Genomic DNA, 20940 nt, shown 5'->3' with positions numbered 1-20940 from the left:
TGACGTACATGACCATCGTTTCCTCGATGCAATCTGACCGCATGCATGACATTATTTTCCGTTATCCTTTCATGGCTTCTCTCCTTAACTGGCTTAGCTTCGATAGCATGAACAATTGATGGTGCCATGCCCATATCATCCTCCCTCCCTTCAAATGAAACCGTCCTCGGTTTCAAGTCTATTTTGGGTACCATCAAATTTTCTGGAGCTTGCAATTCTATTTTGATTATAGAATCAGACATTGGTTTCAGTACATGTCGTCTTCCATCATGCACGAACGTGTATGTGTTCGATTTTCCTGCATGCATTGCATCGCGATCGAACTGCCATGGTCTCCCTAATAGCAACTGACAAGCGTCCATCGACAAGACATCACAATCCACCTTATCAATATAATCTCCAACAGCAAATGGTACACATACCTTATGTGTAATCTTTAATTTCCCCGGAGTTGTATAGCCATTCCACGTGGTGTGGACGAGGGTGCCGCCACATAGACAAACCCAATTGTTGCACAAGATCTTTGCTAATGGCGTTTGTAAAACTGCCACCATCGATTATCATCTTGCATGCACGATCTTTAATCTTGCATTGCGTTTTAAAAACACTCCATCGCTGCCCCTTTGCACCACTATCATCTTGTACCTTCTCCACCAAAAGATTCAACCCCTCTGTTGGTGCGTCAACTTCATCCTTTTTTTCTTCCTGATGTTCTTCTCTTTTTAGCAAATGATTTTTCCAATCTGCCCTGAACACATCCGTTGGCATGGGAACAAAATAAATTTGTTGACCCTTCCATGATAGAGAGTAACTATTTTTCTTGCAATTCCAAACAGCCCCAACACGTTTGCACCATGGATTACCAAGTAGCAGATGGCACGACACCATGGACACAGGACAAACGTGAAAAAATTCCGCACAACAATATTTTCCCAGATCAAAAAATAGCAAAATCCGATGCGTAATTTTGATTTCACCTTTGAACCACTCCAGCGTGTACGGTCTTTCAAGAGGCGCCATCTTCAGCCCCAATTTTTCCACCACCTCGATGCTCACCATATTGACTGCAGAACCTTCATCGATCGTCAAATTAACACGCCGTTCCTTCACGACGCAACGAGTGTGAAAAAGAACGACCTCGCCGATGCCTTCCTCCTCCATCAATATGTTTTTGCTCAACGCCTTGATGCGCGGCTCCCCAGACGACATTGCCAATTGATCGCCGTGACCAATCTTAGCTCTGATACCACTTGATGAATGCACGGACTAGCAAGACGCTAATTCATGCGTGTAGATGGCCCGATCTTTCACGGCGATACTCGATCAACACCTCGTCTCCCTGTTCCTCCTTGTAACCTCCAAGAACAATTTTCACCTGTGTACAAAAATACACAAACGAAAATAATGACCCCGTCGGATCAGCACGTAGGCGTCGATGTGATGATCAACCCTCCGTTGCTAGTAAATTTCCACGATGGGAAAATCACAGATAATACACAACATATGGTCGTCCGTAACTCGGACGTTTTTCTGTATATCTCATACTCGGAATAAAACTCAAAACTCCTTCGTACACGGCCGAAGCCAGCCTTTTATATGGCTCAAGTCTCGTACGCCTAAAGCAAAGAAATATCTGGACTCTAAAAAAATAAACTAACAAATGACTAGATCCTAACAAAAGTTATTCTCACGTAGGTAACAAAACTAGTGGACGCAAATCAAAGGAATAAAATACTACTAATTGATTTGGAAGGAAAGGACTCCTATCGTGACATATCTAGGAGGTGTCCTAAAATTTGGTAGCACCTTGTCACGTGCATGATCTTCCTTTATCTCATGTTTCCTCCTTTGATGCATATCTATTAGCTGACATGATTTTAACTGCTGTTTAAAATCAAAACACGCCTGATCTCTTGCCATACTGCCCCATGATGATCCTCCCCACGTCATGTTTTTCTTATAGTCTAAATCTGGTCGTACAATGCGTACAGGACCATGCACATCTCTTCTTCTTGAATCTAATGCATGCAACACTTCATTGATCTTTGGTCTGCTAATTACAGAATTTATTCTCGGTCCACAGAACTGACGTACATGACCATCGTTTCCTCGATGTAATCTGACCGCATGCATGACATTATTTTCCGTTATCCTTTCATGGCTTCTCTCCTTAACTGGCTTAGCTTCGATAGCATTAACAATTGATGGTGCCATGCCCATATCAGGGAAGCACAACGAAGCCTTCGCCACCAAGGAGTAGGGCCGGGCCACCTCTTTCCAGCGTACTATCTGAATTATGCTAGTTTATGGTTTATGAGTTGAACTGTTATGAAGTGTGGTACCGCTTATATCTGAATTATGCTAGTTCATACTCTGTTGTGCTTATGATGTGTGCTGCCGAAGTGTGGTGGTAACCTCACCAACTAGCTAAAGAGGTTACCACACACCAGGCGTTGCATACAACCAAACACCATGTTTTGGGTTTGTCCACTAACATGCAGGCAACCAAACATCAGACAGTGTGGTTCTGCCCATGCAGAAAAGAGGTCATGTAGGCAACCAAACAACATGCAGATGGTGCATTTGAGGCTGCATTTGCATAGCCAGATTGAGTGGAGAAGTGTATGTAATACGGGTACTGTAGCGTACGGCAACCAAACACGCCATAGATGTTCGTTGTATTGTTATAATTAAAAAGGAATAAATTGAAAGTTTTCTCTAAAAAAACAGAAGGGAGGCAGTAGCTGCCAAGACGCCACAAGTTCCACTTCTCTACGTTGGGCGCTACTGCACTGGATTGCGTACAGCTCGATCGTCGGTTGCGGTGGCTCCGTCACGCCGAGAACGTATCCCATGCAACGAACTAATCGGTGCACCAGATGCTCCAGCGACTTCTGGTCCGTTAGATTGAGAATGAAGGGACAAGATCTAGGCACATGTTGGGTTGCTGGCACTCTTGCAGAATGGACCTTATGTTCTCTCTAATTGAACGAACTAAGCATGTCTCTCTTCCTCGCTTCTCTTGTACTTTGGGAGATGGATTACCAAATTTCAGCGCCGCCATCTCTCCTCTTTTGTACCACCTGAGCTCCCCCCGCTCTCTATTGTAACAATGTAGTGATCTCCATGTTTCAAATTCAACATCACCGACCTCTGAGACGAACGCAAGCGTCGAGCGGGCTCGTTGCAGGTGTGCCGACAACGTGGTTTTTCTTCCGGGACGTCGGCGCTGCTACCGCTGTATAGGAGCCGGACATCTGTTGCAACTCAAGGATCCAAAGCATGCTCTCTTCTTTCCTTTGTGCATAGATCATATTCAGATGTTTATTATCTCAATTTGTTAATCAATTTCCTCTGATTTGTTTCAAATATATATGACAAATGCTTCCTAAATAAAATGATATGTAAGTGTTGCTCGGATGTTTTGTAAGATCACCAACAAGACTTGAAAAGTTTAGATAATAGAACACCCGGAGGTGGTTGTTTATTGGGTACAACTGTCAGAAACTAACTTGTATAAGATGCAGACGTAATTGTAAACTTTTATTCCCCAGTTACAACAGTTGACTGCCAAAGCAACATTGGGAAGTGCTCCCCTGTTATGAGCCTACATTTGTACATAATTTACATGCACCTTGCAAACTCTAAAATAAGGTTTACACATGATGCTTAGTCTTGGAACCAATATATGGAAGAAAAAAAGTATCTGCAAGTTATGTTGAAGGTCAGGGGCACATAGTTTTTCTTGTGATTCACTCTGTATATCTTCAATAGAAAGTGTGCTTACTATGTTGGATAGAACCAGTTTACAAGTCGTTCTTGTTCTTATTCTATTACAACGTTCTAGTATGTGATGAGAGGTCATGCTGAAGATGAGAGTAATTGATTACTTAAAGACCTTTAATTTCTGATTTCTATCCTTTTCTGCATTGATGTTTCCGTAAAGTATGCCAAAAATTGTATATATTTAACACTGAATTTCTGATGCCAATTGTTTGTGTTACGTTATATATATATCCAATTAGTTTGTGATGCAATTTCCACATCATAAACTGGATTATTGACCATTGCTACTAAGTCAGTTGATGCTACTGCATGTTCTTGTCGTTAATAAAAATATAACCAAACATTCATAATGATGCATCTAAGATGTTGGAACATTTTCTTGCACGTACATAGTTCAGATGCATTTCAAAGTGAACATGGTGCCGTTGGATTGGATATAGCTATGTCAAATCTGAAATGAGCTCGTCACCTTTAGCAGCAGCCAAAATACAGAAGGGACACGAGATGTACTGAAGAAAGCCTGTAGGCCTGTAGGGCAATGGATGATGTCCCACTTTGCTGCATTCTGCAAACACGAGGACCGATATACAAAAGTTTCAGGTGACTTTCGCACATGCGCCAGCAGCCCACCTCGGGGCTGAATCTTGGCCATGTATTCTTCATCGAACGGCCCATATGCTGCTGGTGCATCAGGTGCACTAATTCTCTTGTTGCACGGGATACTTCCTCCCGTCACGCTGCCGCCGCACACAGTGGCCACAACTGCTCGCGCTCACGCCTCATCGATCTTCTCCACAGCTGCCATTAATGCATCATCAGTGTGGAAGCGAGCGCGAGACGCAACGCGGCGGCACACGTACCAACACAGCGACGGCGCCGCTGCCAGCTTCTTCTCGGCCTCTCCTTTCCAGGTCCGTCTACGGCGTCTCATCATCTACTCATCTCCCTCCATTCTTTTCAAAGGAAACAAAAGCTTTGTATAGCTACTGTTTAAAGAAGAGAAATGAGTATAAAGAAGAGACCTTGGTCATGGAACTTTCTACGTCTCGGCATCCTCCGCGTTCGCGCAATGCTTACTACTTTGGTTACCCTTTCTTATCTTACGGAAACAACACTGCTGCTCACCCGATATCTGGGCCAGATCTTCTAAGAACCACCAAAAATATGGTCTGGCGTATCATGACGGAACCAAAGGGGGAAGCTTCCACAATAATAGAAAAAGAAAAGAAGAGGAAGATGATTTCACTGCTTTATTATTAGATCAAGACACGGATCAGTGGGTGACAAAAGCTAGCCAGGCAACATGCCGGTTGAAAACGATCGAATCGATCATGATGAAGAAATAATTCGGCATGTGAAGCCCTGGACCTAGCCTTTTGTTTTGTAAAAGCATCTTTATTTTTGGAGATGGTGTCAAAGCATCTTTACCGTCGCGTCGCAACGCACTCACACACACAGTCACCTACCTACGTAGCCGCTCAACCTATCTGTTGTGCTCCTCTTCTCCAATGGCCGTATTGTTTTCTTCTTCTTCTTCTTACTTCAGGCCTTGGTGTACTCTCATGTACTTGTTCTTTTTTTTTTGAAACAAGGCAAAAGACTTGCCATTTTCATTAAATAAGAAGAAGGTTTTAGAGTCGAGGCCAGCGGCCTAGTTACAATCCTCACTCTCGCGGCATTACATTACACAAATATTTTGCCCCGGCACGGCACCATCATAAGGCTTCCTCTTTGATTCGAGCAACAAGCACACCCACTGGAATTGCGTTGTTACGGAACACACGTGCATTTCGCTCTTTCCAAATTTCCCAAGAAGTCAGTAGCATGATGGAAGTCAGCGCCCTTCGTGGTCGTGAGGTCCCAGAAGCATTGGCGCGCCACCACGCTTTGACCGAAGTCAAACCACCCCAGTTCGCTGGGTGTACATCTTGTAAACCGAGCCAAGATTTAATCATTCCCCACACACGGATGGTGTAGCGGCATTGGAAAAGAAGGTGTGCCGCCGATTCCGGAGTTTGCTTACAAAGAGGACAAAGATTACAGTTTGGCCAACCCCTTCGCTGAAGCCTGTCAGCCGTCCAAACTCTGTTGTTGATGACCAACCAAGCAAAAAATTTGCATTTGGGAGGAGCCCAGTTCAGGCATGTCCGTGTCCACTAGCCCAAGGAATTGTGTATTATAAGCCGACGCCGCTGAATATTGGCCATCATTGGTGAGCTTCCACGTAATTGAATCGGTCTCCTCCGGGTTGAGATTGACCAGCGAGAGCTTTCCCCAAAGGTTGACGAACTCAGATATGTGGCTAACAGTGAGGTTCCCACCAATATCCACCTTAGAAACCCAGAAGTTATTGTGCAAGGCCTTCTTCACAGAGCAGTTTTTTCTTGTAGAAAGTTCAAAGATCTTGGGCGCGATATCCTTGGGTCTCATACCATCCAGCCAGGAAGAATCCCAAAATGATGCTCGACGACCGTCTCCAACAACAACCTTTGTGGCGGAGGCGAAAATATCTTTGTCCTTTTGTACACAAGGGTTTCCCAAGTTGACCCAAGGTTTGGCCGGATCCGTCCAAGCAGCCCACAACCAACGAATTCGGAGGGCCGCTGCAAATTTTTTCAGATTTAGAATGCCCAACCCACCATGCACTTTTGATTTGCACACCTGGTCCCAATTGATCTTGCATTTGCCACCTGTGACCTTGTCACAACCTGCCCAAAGATAGGCACGCCTAAGGGAGTCGATCTTCTTCATAACCTGAGCAGGTAGGTCTAGCATCGTCAAGTAGTAGATGGCAATTGATGTGATGACCGACTTGACCAACACAGCCCGTCCCGGCTGCGCCACATGCTTGCCCATCCAAGGGGTAAGTTGAGCAGCAATCTTATCTTCGAGAGGTTGAAAATGGATTGTTTTGAGCCTCTTGGTTGACAACGGCAGCTCAAGATATTTCATTGGGAAGGAGGCGCGATTGGCGGGGAAGGAGCTAAGTATATCATCAAGATCCAAGGAGTCACATCGAATGGGGGCAACAAGACTTTTAGAGCAGTTCGTTGTTAGTCCCATCACTTCCCCAAACTGTGCAAGTGTATCCGCAAAAAACTTGACCTCGGTTTTGATGGGCGCAAGGAAAACCGCCGCGTCATCCGCGTAGAGGGAGGCTCGGATAGGCATGGCATTGCCACCAAGAGGGTACAACTTTCCTTGAGCAGTGGCTTTCTTGAGAATGTGATGTAGTGGGTCGATGGCCAACACAAAAAGGAGTGGGGATAAAGGATCTCCTTGTCTCAGACCCTTCCCAAGCTTGATAGGAGTGCCAGGAACCCCATTGAGCAGAACTCGCGACGAAGCCGAGGAGAGGAGAGTTGAGATCCATTCTCGAAAGCGTGGAGGAAAACCAAGGTGCTGAAGAAGGTCAAGAAGATAGTCCCAACGAATAGAGTCGAAGGCTTTCTTGATATCTAGCTTGAAGAGCAGTGCCGGGGTTTTCTTGCGGTGGAAACGTCTCGCAAGATTGCGCACATACATGAAATTATCGTGGATACATCTCCGTTTGATGAACGCACTCTGGGCCTGGGAGACCAAGTCGTTCATGTGGGGGGCTAACCGGTTGGACATCACTTTTGCAATAATCTTCGCAATAGCATGAATAAGACTGATGGGGCGAAAGTCAGCAATATCTTCGGCACCATCTTTCTTGGGGATGAGGGCAAAATCCGCAGAATTTAGCCAGTGGAAATGGGCGGCATGTAGGTCAGAGAAATGGTGAATAGCCGACATGAGATCTCCCCTTATTGTGCTCCAGCATGCTTTAAAAAAAGCACCAGTGAAGCCATCCGGTCCTGGAGCTTTGTCATTTGGCATAGCAAAAACTGCAGCCTTCACCTCCTCTTCCGTGATAGTCTCATCCAAATCCTGAAGGTCACAATTGGGGGCCGGAATGATTCCCCAATTGATGCCAATGCTGCGCGAAGGACCCTTCTTAGCAATGCTTTCAAAATGATGGTGTATGACCTGCTCCTTCAAATTGTGTTCTGTAATCCAACCATTGTTATGCTTGAGACGATGGATAAAGTTCTTCCTCCTTCGGTGGTTAACACGAAGGTGAAAGTAGCGGGTGTTAGAATCGCCGTCCTTCAAATTGGTGATTCTTGAGTTTTGCCTCTTTCTGGACTTCTCAAGCACAGCCCATGCGATAATCTTCCTCTTGAGCCGTTTCCGAAGATCAATTTCCTGTTGGGATAACTCTCTTTGTTCCTGGGCCATATCAAGACGGTGAATAACTTCAAGGGCCATATGCAGCTAGACCTTAGATTTAGCAAAGTGTGTTTTGCTCCAGGAACGTAATCGTCGACTAGTAGATTTTAGCTTGTGAAAAATTCTCTGGTAGGGATCTTGGTGACTCGAATTTTCGTTCCAAGCGTCGCTGACCGTCTTCTGGAATCCTGGCATCTTGGTCCAATGGTTCTCAAACCTAAAGGACCTGGGTTTCTTGGGGTCGTCTGCGCAAGCGAGCAACAACGGACAATGATCTGAGAGCGAGGAGGACAGGGCATGAAGTATGTGGTTGGCGAATTCGATGTCCCAATCCTCATTGCAAAAAAAGCTGTCAAGTTTACTAAGCATCGGACTGTTTCTCTCGTTACTCCAAGTAAACTTCCGGTTCTGGAGGGGGATCTCCTTGAGCTCACAGGAAGTAAGAGTGTTGCGGAAGCGAACTAATCTGCTATGATCAACATTGGAGTGGTTTTTATCTCTGGCCCGGTAAATCTGGTTGAAGTCCCCATTAACCAGCCATTTTGTCCCTGGCGACGGTTTCTGGGAGGATAGCTCGAGAAAAAATGCGTCTTTGTGAATGCTTCTAGTTGGCCCATATACAGTGGTAAGCTTGAAGTTATTCCTCTCCGTAGAATTCTTGACAGCAACATCTCCGAAAAAAAAATATGATCCAATCTGGACATTGGAAATGTTCACCACATTATCATCCCAAAGGAGTAATATGCCTCCTTTAGTTCCATCAGCAGGTTTGTAAGCGAAATTCTTCAATCGGTAACCACCAAGGTATGTAGCGATGAAACTGTCAATGACCTGAAGCTTTGTTTCCTGTAGGCAAACAAGATGGCAGGAGGATGTAGCAATTGTTTCATGGACCGTGGCTCTACGGTCTGGGCAGTTCAAGCCACGCACATTCCAACACAGTATTGAGATGTTTTGCTCTAACATTGATTCACCAAGGGTACATCAGCAGAATTACAAAGGGGCAACATGGATTGAAACAAGCATAGCAGAAGAGGTCTCGCCGGGACCAGGGGCAGTAGCAATCTATAGCAGCTACAAACAGGCGTACAACTGACATTGGTTTGGTGTACAATCATAAGGAACTAGAGTACATCAGATAACTGGCAGCAGGTTCAAGTGGTTGCAGATGCAGCCTCATCCAGGTCCGGTCCACCTTCTCCACCATGCTGCACCAGAGCCTCTTCAACCGCCGACGAGAGATCACAATCAAGTTGAAATAGTGCACAAAGGGCAGCCACAACAAGATCTGGAAGCTGGCCATGAAACATCTGAGTGAACTTTGCAATCGCAGCTTCTGTTACTTGCTCACCTTCAGCAACGATGTTCATACGTCGACAGAGCAGCTGCTCTGCAAGCTTGGCAATGGGCACACTCCTCTTTTTTGCCCGGAGACGCGGACTCTGCCTAGGAAGCTGGAAGCCAGTTACTCCAGCAAGTGTCTTCCGTCGAGCTGTAGGCCGCCTGGGCGGCGTTGAGTGTGGTGAGGGGAGCAGAGCCGGCCTGCTTGGGATGAAGATAGGAGTGGGCATCTCAGGTGAAGTGGTGGGAGCTACAACAGGGGACAAATGGCCAGAACTGCCATCATCAGATACATCAGGTTTGGACGGCGGCGTGGGCGTAGCAGGGACAAACTCCGGCGTGGGAGTGGCGTTGAGGTCGTGTGGATCTTCAAGCAGGGCTTCTTGTCGTGGAACAAGCACAACTTCAGGGGAGCGGGTGGACATGGCCGGCAGCTGTGCCGGCATCATCTCAGTCATGGCCTGGTGTGCATCCAGGGTTAAGGAAGGCTGCACTCTAGTCACCATGCGAGTCGCGCCGCAGAGCCAGCCCAGGGCCGAACCAGAGGGGGTGAGCTCGATGATGTCGCATGAGGTGGTGCGAGGGGAGGGCGGGAGAGAGCGGCCTCGAATCATCTTTGCTGAACCAGAACGGTGCCGACCGTCCCTTCCGTGGTCATCCCTGCCACGGTCCCCGCCACGCTCCTCGCGGCACGAACCATGGTGATCTTCATCAGCTCGGCGTTCCGGAGCGCGGGAACGGCTCCTGAAGAAACGGTCACGCCAGGAGGATCGCGGCCGGTCATTGTCCCGACCCCGCCGGTCATCTGTGTCATGCTCGTCGTCGCGGCGGTGCCTGTCTTCATCGTCACGGCTGCGAGGCAGAGGTTCCTGCCTATCCTGCACCCGGCGCTCGCCATCCACCACGCCATAGCGCCAGGTGAAAGGCTCAGAATGCGGGCAGCGAGAGATGTTGCCGAAAGCATCGGGCGTGTAGTCCTCCAGCTGGTTGAGATGAACAATGGCGCGACGTCGGATACCGCGATGCCCAACAGCCGTTGACGGAGCCCCACCAACGCCAATGACCACCCGCGGCGCGATGGTGACCTGCTGCACCTTGGGGATGGCCGAGGGGTTCGCCGACCAGGCCCAGAGCTTGAAACTGGCAGCATCTTCACGTTGTAGAGTGTCGACGTCGAAGTAGTGGACGAAGGTGTTCGGCCCGAGCACCTGCACCGCCACGGAGTCGCACCAGGCGTTGAGAGGGATTCCTTCGATGCATAGATGGACGTGGTAGTCCGCCCGGATCGCATCAGAGTGCGCGTCAAGGCGCCAGTTGGCGGAGTGGATGTCGAGCCCGTTGTGCTGAAAACGGCCCGGCGCCGTGACCCTGTCGCGTTGGTGCTGGTAGTCGAAGAGGGCGAAGAAGTCCTCCGGATAGTGTGGCACCACCTTGACAGCCCGCACGCCGAACTGCATGTCGATGGCCTCCTTGATCTCAGCAGCGCTCACGGCTGGCCTGCTGCCTCCAAGCCAGAGGAAGGCTCCCAAGGAGGCGAGGCTGGCAGCGTTGGCGTCCATCTCGGGCGTGGAGATGATGACGACGCTCCCCTCATCGGGACGCAGCGACGGGTCGCCGACGCGGGGCTCTTGACGTGGCATGGAGCTCCACGGAGGCGACGGGAGGGTCGGAGGAGTCGATGCAGGGGACACAGCTTCTCTAGACGCAGCAGGGGACCTCACTGTGGTGGAAGGAGGGGCAGCAGAAGGGGACCGGGGGGAGGGGGACGGAGAGTTGGTGCAGCCCCTCGCCCTACATCTCCGGCATGTGAATGGATTTCTACAGCTTGCCTTGCAGTGCCCCTTCAGTAGGCAGCGATGGCACTCTCTGTCTTGCAACTTGACGAACTCGCCCTGTCTACGAGGAGGGGAATAAGAAGCCGCAGGTCGCCGTCTTGAATGTGGGTTGCTGGGGCGGCCTTCTCTCCACCAATATGCAGGACGCACCAAATTCCATTGATGATCTTGAGCGGCCACGGCAGGAGCAGCTTGACTTGAATCCCCTGTAGCCGGCGCAGGGCTTGAGGGAGGGCTCGTCGCATCCCATCGGGCACGCGACTTGAATGCGGCAGCAGGCGCCGATTTGAGGCAAGGGCGATGGGCGCCTTGAATGGGAGGGGGTGGAGTATCCTGAAGGAGATCCTCATTGATGTCAAAGCAGACCCGGCGCTGGGGCTCGCTTACCACAGCATCAGCCACCGCGGCCGTAGATGGAGGAGGGGAACTGGAGGATGCAGATCTGGGGTGGTCAGCGTCAGTTGGGGGAACAGCGAGGCCACCAGCTCCTTCCGCCCGAACTGCGGCGTAGGGAACCCCGGAGGGAACCGCGGAGAGGATGAGGAGGCGCCAGGAGGGGAGGAGGAGGAGTCAGCGGCGGCGGCTATGGTGGCTGCGGGCGCCGGAGTGGCACGCCGCAGGAGCGTGGGTGCGGGGGGCTGCATCTCCAGAAGCTGAGAGTGTTTACATGTACTTGTTCTTAAAGTGCTGAAATGGAATTAGGCACCTAGTGATGCCATGTTTTGTTCAAAAAAAAAACCCTAAGTAGCCGCTCGTGAATGATCCAAACAAATAGGATTTGGCCCAAAGACATGTCCTTACTCCTGCCACTGGCCATTCCACCACTGTCCCCGCAAAGTGGGAGCAACTAGTTAACGAGCGCTTCTTCGGGAGCCTCGCAACGATCAGCGCCATTTGGCGCGTTCTCAATCATTCGCCACGTGTCGCGTTCTGGACGCTTTCTTTGGATTTTATTTTTTTATTTTTTCGCACGCGTTTTCGGCTTTTTAAACGTTTTTTTTCGACGTTTTGGTTTTCCTTCGGTCTTTCTTAGCTTTTCGATAAAAAACGGTTTTTTTGCGCGAAAAAACGCATTTTCTTTCGTGAAAGTCACGTTTTTTTCCGCGAGAGGCACGCTTGTGCTTTAGCGAGAGTCAAGGCCGTGCCTTTCGAAAATGAAACAAAAATGCGTTTTCTGTTTTTTTTTCTTTCGCGAGAGTCACGGTTTTGCTTTCGCGAGAGGCACGATTGTGCTTTCACGAGAGTCACGGCCGTGCCTTTTGAAAAGGGAAAAACAAAACGCATTTTCTGTTTTTTTTTCTTTCGCGAGGGTCACGGTTTTGCTTCCGCGAGAGTCACGGCCGTGCCTCTCGGAAAGGAAAAAACAGAACGCATTTTCTGTTTTTTTTTCTTTCGCGAGAGTCATGTTTTTGCTTCCGCGAGAGGCACGGTTGTGCTTTCGCGAGAGTCACGGCCGTGCCTCTCAGGAAGGAAAAAGTACGCGTTTTCTGTTTTTTTTCTTTCATGAGAGTCACTGTTTTGTTTCCGCGAGAGGCATGGTTGTGCTTTCACGAGAGTCACGGCCTTACCTTTAGGAAATGAAAAAAACGCGTTTTTTATGTTTTTTCCTTCCACGAGAGTCACGGTTTTGCTTCCACGAGAGGCACGGGTGTGATTTCGCGAGAGGCACGGGTGTGCCTCTTTCGGAAAGGAAAAAACCGTGCTCCCAGTTTGGTTTTTTCGTCCGGTTTTTTTCATGAAAAAAAGTTCGTTAAAACCTATCAACAGGGAATCTAGTTTTGAAGATCTCGACGCGAGGAATCCAATGATGAAAACGGTTCGAGATTTGGACGCACGGTTTAAAAGATAAAAGCGTTTTGAATAAACGAATCTACGAAAAAGGGAAAACTCCCATGTTGCAACAAGTGGCGCGCTGCATCTGCGCCACTTGTCGCGACCTGGAAAAATGAAGTGTTCTTTGCAACGAATATTCCTTAATTAGTAATTTCGCCGCAAAGTATAGAAGTTTTAAAAAAAGGAAAAAGTTTTGAAAGAAAGAAAAACAGAAGTAATTAATACTTCCTCTATCCAACAATATTTATCGCAGAAATAGATGTAAATAGATGTATCTAAAACTAAAATATGTCTAGATATATTTATTCCTTCAAAGGTATTGCCGAACGTATTCATTTCATCATAAAATAAGTAAACGACTACAGGAGTAATTGGGTGCGGATCTTCGTCAAAATTGCCGTTGTGATGAGTTCTGGCATGTGAATGAAGAACTGTTGTCACCGACTACGTACTACTCTAGCAAGTGGCATGATTCATAGGATTGGTTGTGTTCATTCAATGGCATCATGCTTACTTATCATGCATGGCCGAACTGATCGGCTGTCGCGAAGTCCGCAGATTAATACTTCCTCCGTTCGGAATTACTTGTCTGGAAAATGAATATATCTAAAGCTAAAATACGTCTAGATACATTTATTTCGGCGACAAGTAATTTCGAATGAAGAAAGTACGTGTCAGTAACCACTTATGTTGGGCGAACAAAAGGATATCCAAGATGACCACTTCCGACCGGGGAAAAGGGAAAGACTGTGCATGTGATGGACGAGTAGACGTTTCATTTTTCTTTTCTTTGTGCAGGGGAAAGAAGATGTGATGGACGAGTAGGCGTTTTATTTTTGTTTTTGTGGGGAAAAGAAAATGCGGCGGACGAGATTGGTGAATGGTGGTGGCATCTTCATCTTTGGTCAGGCCGTTGGAATATTTCCAAAACTGTTTTATTTGCTTTTACTCGTTATAATAAGTTAAGCCGTGGAATGCATCAGTTCGATTTCAAGTATAATACTCTTATATACTCCATCCACCTTAAATCCCTTTTAAGTAAAGTAAATTTATAAAATAACTACTTAAAGGAGAGACGACCAAGCTCGTATCTTATTTTTCAAAACCCAGAAATCTCAGCTCTGCTTTTTTTTATGAAAAAAAAAATCAGCCTCGGCCTTTGCATCAGAACAATGCATGCGACTGTAATCTCAGCTTTGCACCTGGCACTTTCTCTCTATATATACCAGTACCATCGCTCGAACTACGTACCTTCTTCACCTTTGCCATATAGCTTCAGTTACCGTAACGACGTAGTACTGCTGTAAGCTGGATTTGTCTGGACTGAAGCGATGGTGATCTGGTGCGCTGGTGGCTCCCGCGGTCCGTCACGCCGCTCCTGAGCCGTGACGTGTCCCTCTCGCGGCGCCCCGGCCGTCTGCTGCCAAGCGGGGCACACGTACCAAGACACGATCCACACGACAAGCTTCTTCAACTCGCCCCCACTCGACTCCATCGGCGCCGCTCGTCCTTCCTCTTCCGCCCCGGCCAGCCGCCTCTTCCTCCTTCCTTCCCCGGCTCAGCCCGCCGCATCTGCCGTCGTCCCGTTCCGCCAGCCAGCCATCATCTCAGAGTAGTCGTCGTCGTCGTGGTCGTCTGGCTGAGAAGGATGGGAGAGTCGCCGCCACCAACGCCGCCGCCGCCGGCGGCGCCGGCCAAGGTGTACTACGAGGGGTGCCCCGGGTGCGCCATGGAGCGGAGGAAGGAGAGCAGCACGGGGACCCCGTACAAGGAGCTCTTCTTCGTCGGGATCACCACCTTTGCATCATGTCAGTATATACTACTCCCTGTCTACAACCAAGATGATTAAATTACTGGTACTGGCATGGTCGATATCTTGCTCTTGTCTTGTCTTGCTCCTGCGAGCTGGAGTAGTATTTCTTAATTCATCCCTTCTCTCGGTCTTATCTTATACCCACTGCACGTACTCGTTTCTTAATAATAATAATGCTTCTGCGTTCTGCCTCAGTTCTTGCTCGTAGTGGTATCATTCTTGGAGCACATATATGATTGACATATTATAATGTTGTTACTCTGTTGGGTTCCCAACATGACTGATCCTCTCTGCCTGTCCGTCCCTCTGTCTCCATCCATCTTTTTCAGCTTTGCCGATCACGTCGCTGTTCCCGTTTCTCTACTTCATGGTGAGTTCGCCTTCACATACCCATGCCATTTTCCCTTTCTTCATGTAGCTAGCTGGATTTCACTCTTCATTTGGCATGGGTGTTTGTTTTAGGACGCCGATAACTGTCACACGTGTGGCATGTAGTAACATCACCCACACGTTTTGTTTTTACATTAAAGTTGTCATCTAAAAAAAATCTCAAAAAAACTGAAACTTGCCATGCTTCACAACTAAATTTGCTAACAAAAAACATGTGGACAGAATTGCTTTCGTACCACACGTGTGGGCGTTATCATTTGGGTTGTTTTAAGACTACATAATAGTCCACCTCACCCTAATAAAGTAAATAAATAGAATATGCATGATATTCTCGAACTGCCCAGACATCTGTTCGGTTGGTCGATAGCTAAGACACATCATGTATCTATGCAAAATTTACCTTTTTGCCAGTAAGCTATTTTCACCCGTTTTTAACAAAAAGCAGATGCCATGCAAAATTCAGTGGCATATATAAAGGAGAGCAATTGTCCGTATCCTAGTTATCACCAGCCAACTATTCTTTTTATTTTACTGAACGTTTTTATAACCCCTATGATCTGCTATCTTCCTAAGATATATATTTTGCAAAATAAAAAATATAAGTACTCAGGTTTTTCCCTTCTCTAAATCAGATACAAGACTTGCACGTTGCTCAAAGAGAAGAAGATATTGGATTCTATGCTGGATTTCTTGGTAAGAGTTTTTGTACTACATAACTGCCATTCTGTACCAACAAAGTTGATGCACATGCCTTTGTTTCACAAATGTACCAACATTAATTCTAATTTTGTACATACATAGTAAAAGTTTCAGTGAGCAACGAAACTCATGCATACTTTGTTTCAGAATAATGTCAATATTCGGTACATAACTGTTACATTTCTACTGTAGGTGCATCATATATGGTTGGTAGAGGTTTCGCATCGATCTTTTGGGGCATGGTTGCAGATCGCATCGGACGGAAGCCTGTAATTGTATTTTCACTTTTCACGGTGTAAGTATTTGTGATACTATCTTTCCCTCCAAACGGATGAAAATTTAGCACAACATTCAATTTTCATTTCCTTGTCTTTTAGAGAGAGAAAAGCGTACACTGATTTCCTCATGCACATTTCAGCATTGTGTTCAACACTTTATTCGGATTAAGTGTGAAATATTGGATGGCTATCACTACAAGGTTGCTTCTTGGTGCACTAAACGGATTTCTAGCACCAATCAAGGTACCTTAAAAAACAAAACTCGAGGGACAGTTGCAGGAATGATCAACAGCTGTTTTTGTTAATCATGTCAAATGTCTATTTCGATAATGTTATGGTTACACGGGGCTGCAGGCTTACTCCATTGAAGTTTGCCGGGATGACGAACAAGCTTTGGGCATATCAATTGTAATTTCAGTTCGACATAAAACACTTAACTACCTATGCATAGTCCATAATAACACCGAAGCATATCATGAACTCAGTTTGATCTTTCATAAACATTCAGGTCAATACAGCATGGGGATTAGGCCTTATAATTGGCCCAGCAATTGGGGGCTACCTTGCTCAGGTAATATCACAGGCGTTAATCATATTCACTGAGATTTTCATTTGACCATTTTTTTTTCTACTTATTACCAGCCAGCCAAACAATATCCACACATTTTCCATGACAAGTCAACGTTTGGGAGGTACTCATTTCTCCTATCATTGATTTCTTCATACTAAATGGCATAAATATTTGCCCATTTTCATGTCCGCGATCCCAATCATGCAGGTTCCCATATCTTCTTCCATGTCTTTGCATATCAATTTTCGCAACATTCGCCCTCATAAGCTGCATATGGCTTCCGGTATGTACAACCTGAACTATGCATACTGTATATGTATATCTATTGAGTTTTGTTTGAATGCTATGTATTCACATCGATGCACTAAACAGGAAACACTACACAAGCACGCCAAGTTTGAAATGAGAGCTGAAACGGCTGAAGCTGGCACAACTCAGGAAAGTACAGAGTCACCTAAGAAGAGCTTATGGAAAAATTGGCCGTTGATGTCGTCCATTATCACATATTGTGTCTTCTCCCTTCATGACACTGCATATAGTGAGGTAATATACAGTATGATTAAATCATGATATATAGAAGTTCTCCAAATGGATACTGCAGATCTAGGTGCAGTAAATATATTAGTTCTTTTTTAAAACCGAAAATATATTAATTTTTGACCCATTGTATCTAAAATTTATACATATTTTTCATGCAAAGCTCATCTGCTGCATGCAAGATTAAATTTTCTAACCGTTATTTGTTACAATTCAACATCAGATATTTTCCCTGTGGACTGTAAGTGGTAGAAAATATGGTGGACTTAGCTTTTCATCTAAGGATGTCGGTCAAGTTCTTACAGTGGCAGGTAAGCATAGTTTAATCTATTTATTCCCTAATTTTTTGAACATTTTTACATACCTCTTAGTGATTTAATTTTAAGCTGTAAACATGCAATCTGTTACACTGTAGGTGTCAGTCTTCTTGTATACCAAATCTTTGTTTATCGTTGGCTCAATAATACACTAGGACCTGTAAACTCAACCCGCATTGCATCTGTGAGTTTCTTACTAATGTCACTCTTTTTCTTTATGCCAATTTCAGTTTACTTAATAATTCACTGTCTCCTATTTTTGTAAATTGACCATTAGCATTGCAGGCCCTGTCTATACCAATTATTGCTGCTTATCCCTTTATGACACGCTTGTCAGGAATAAGACTTGGTCTGGCTCTCTATATTGCAGCAATGATTAAAAGCGTTCTCGCTGTAAGTACTTACGAGAATGTTGTTCCTAGGTTTAAGCCATTTTACTTCTAGCAAATGGTTACATACATGTGCCAATAAATCATCATAGATAAGAATTAGTGCATGTCCAATTCAAATATTTTCCTTTCACGAATGCTCATCGCTGCGATGTTGATCAGATAACTAGAGTTTCCGGCACTTCTCTTCTACAAAACAATGCCGTGGTACGTGGCCAACTTATCTCAGTTCACTGGAACACTGCCTGAGATCTTTCTCACGGAAAACAATATTTTCCAATTCACTAATGTATAAACAAATTCCTCACTTGTGTTGGATCTTATTTTGACAGCCACAAGGGCAAAGAGGTGCTGCGAATGGAATAGCCACAACATTAATGTCCTTGTTCAAGTCTGTTGCTCCAGCAGGGGCAGGTATTCTGTAAGTAGTCTTGCTTTCTTAATCTCCTATTTGTTGGAAAGATAAAGAAGAAGAGTAAAGTATTTGATGATCTGAACTTCCCAGTTTGAACAATGGTTTCTGCCCAAGAATGGGACTGTTGTGGAAATACTGGTTCAGTAAACACAGAGATGCTGCTATTATCCATCAATCATTAATATCAGTGCTAGTCTTATTATTACTTTGCTAGTGTAGTGAACCCATGTGGCTGTGTTACCTGAAGATAAATCTAAAATCCTGAAGCAATTCTAATAAGCCATAAATATGTTTTGAAAAAAAGAAGATAAACTTATTGTTGAAAACGTTTTGTGATTGCAGATTCTCGTGGGCACAGAAGCGCCAGCATGCAGCGTTCTTTCCAGGTAAAAAAAGTGCAGTTCCAGGAAATATATCAATTGCAGCATCACTAGTCTTCTCAGTTCTCAATGGTTAAAGTATAAGTTGTTGTGTTATAATCACTAAATTACGGTAATCAAAAATAGGTAGTACTCCCTCCGTAAAGAAATATAAGAGCGTTTAGATCACTAAAGTACAATGTAAACCAGTTTTGTTTTCCATAGAACTGAACCAGGTGGAATTTAGCATTTCTATCATATGGTTTGAGTGTATCACTGTCGCTTTGTATAGTATATCTCATAATTCGTCATGTGTTTTCAGGTGATCAGATGGTGTTCCTTCTACTGAACGTGACAGAGGTCCTTGGGCTCTTGCTGACCTTCAAGCCTTTCCTGGCAGTCCCCCAACACTACAAGTAAAACCTGACAGAGTACCTGTGTAGGTAGTGCTATAGAGCAGTGCGTGTGTTTGTGTGGCACTGGCATGCTATAAGAGCGAAGACTGAAGAGTCTACTTTCTTGTACTTGTAGATGTAGCAGTGTTGTTGGCACTTGTGACCTAAATCAATCCGTCGGCCAATTGCAGTCTTGGCATGCTCTGTTGCTCTCCTAGTTGTTGTTAGCCTATGGTACGTACTGTAGTAAGGAGGAATAGAGGTAACCTGAATGAATCTTTCAATTTCTTGATGCAATTGGGGGGGCGCCGTTTGCGCTGCTTCGGGTCGGAGGAGAAAAAACAGAGAAGTCTGCTCTGGAAAACAGTTCAGGCAACGGGTGCTGAGATTGACTGACAGCAGCAGTAGCGGGTCGCCGTTGCGGTGCGAGCTGCTGAACGATTATTACGATGGGTGTGGTCATGGTGGTGAAACGCAGATTGGTTCTTCGGGTTGTGGTCAGTGTGGGAATAATTATGCATCTCTGGGATGCCATTAGCAGGAACAGATTGCACCTAGATCACCTCACAACATGAACAGAGAAGGGTTTAGGGTTTCTTTACATGTCACGGGAGTGGACATGATCGCCTGCTCGGTGCAGGTGTGATGCAGGGGTGATGTAGTCGAAGTAGATGTTCTCCTCGACGTCCTGATTCCTTCAGGACGCCACCGGCACTGCCCAGGGACAGCGGCGGCGGCTGGCTTAGGTCTTCCCGTCGCTGCAGCACTCCCCCTGATCGGATGGGGTGAGAGAATATCGGGAGGAGAGTAAACCTTACGTGAATTGTGATCTCGCAGGTGCCCAGCTCTCTCCCGTATCCTTTTTAATATGGCGCTGGCGACAGGGGACCCAAAACCTGAGTTGGTTTTTGGGCGCCCCCGATCAGGGCGCGTTAGTTCTGATCGAGGCTCACGTACGTTGGTACGTGGACCCCTTCACTTATCGTTATCCCTTTATCTTTTTTTTCTTCTGTTAGACTAATAGATCTAACTGGCCTGTTTAAGCCGTCAGATCAAAACCAACATTCTCCCCCTTGATCGTTAGGCTTAACTTCATTCGCCCATTCTACATAGGAATGATGTACCAAAGTGAGGTGTTACAACAGCTCAAAACGCCATAGAACCTCAACACTTATAATACACCCGCCTATTTCGAAATGGAAAACATTTTACTAATTGGGGAGTGGTTTATTTTAATGGTCCTCTTATTCCAGAATCATCAGGCCTCCAGTAGTCCCATGCCGGCAACATGCTCACGAAAGATACTGGGTGGTAAGCCTTTTGTTAGCGGATCCGCAAGCATATGCTTCGTTCTTATATGTTTAACATCAACTGTTTGATCCTGGATTCTATCTTTCACAACATGATACTTTATGTCAATGTGTCTGGCAGCATTACTTGACCTGTTGTTACTCGTATAGAAAACTGCTGGTTCATTATCGCAGTACAATAAAATTGGTTTAGATATGCTGTCAACCACTTTAAGTCCGGGTATAAAATTCTTTAGCCATACAGCCTGCCCGGTGGCCTCATAACATGCTACAAATTCTGCTTGCATCGTAGATCCAGCAGTTAACGTTTGTTTGGAGCTTTTCCACGATATAGCTCCTCCCGCGAGTGTGAATATATAACCTGACGTGGATCTCATACTATCCACACACCCGGCAAAATCAGAGTCTGAATAACCAA

General features: G+C 46.0%; 1 protein-coding gene across 1 annotated transcript; it reads left to right on the top strand.

Annotated features, from left to right (window-relative positions):
* Window positions 1-14314: 14314 nt before the first annotated feature.
* On the top strand, window positions 14315-19504 carry LOC119300879 (protein ZINC INDUCED FACILITATOR-LIKE 1-like). The gene is made up of 17 exons (XM_037577776.1): window positions 14315-14857; window positions 15192-15232; window positions 15885-15945; window positions 16144-16246; window positions 16370-16472; window positions 16584-16637; window positions 16738-16800; window positions 16872-16921; window positions 17008-17083; window positions 17173-17343; window positions 17561-17648; window positions 17753-17838; window positions 17940-18047; window positions 18206-18250; window positions 18376-18464; window positions 18801-18844; window positions 19140-19504. Exons 1-17 carry the CDS (start codon window positions 14698-14700, stop codon window positions 19235-19237), a joined length of 1440 nt encoding a protein of 479 aa, XP_037433673.1. The 5' UTR covers window positions 14315-14697; the 3' UTR covers window positions 19238-19504.
* Window positions 19505-20940: the final 1436 nt, after the last annotated feature.

This window comes from Triticum dicoccoides, chromosome 5A (assembly GCF_002162155.2).
Source record: "Triticum dicoccoides isolate Atlit2015 ecotype Zavitan chromosome 5A, WEW_v2.0, whole genome shotgun sequence".
In the NCBI taxonomy this organism is placed as follows: domain Eukaryota; kingdom Viridiplantae; phylum Streptophyta; class Magnoliopsida; order Poales; family Poaceae; genus Triticum; species Triticum dicoccoides.
Note: the sequence above shows the minus strand (reverse complement) of the source record. Positions and strands in the feature narration are given on the sequence as shown.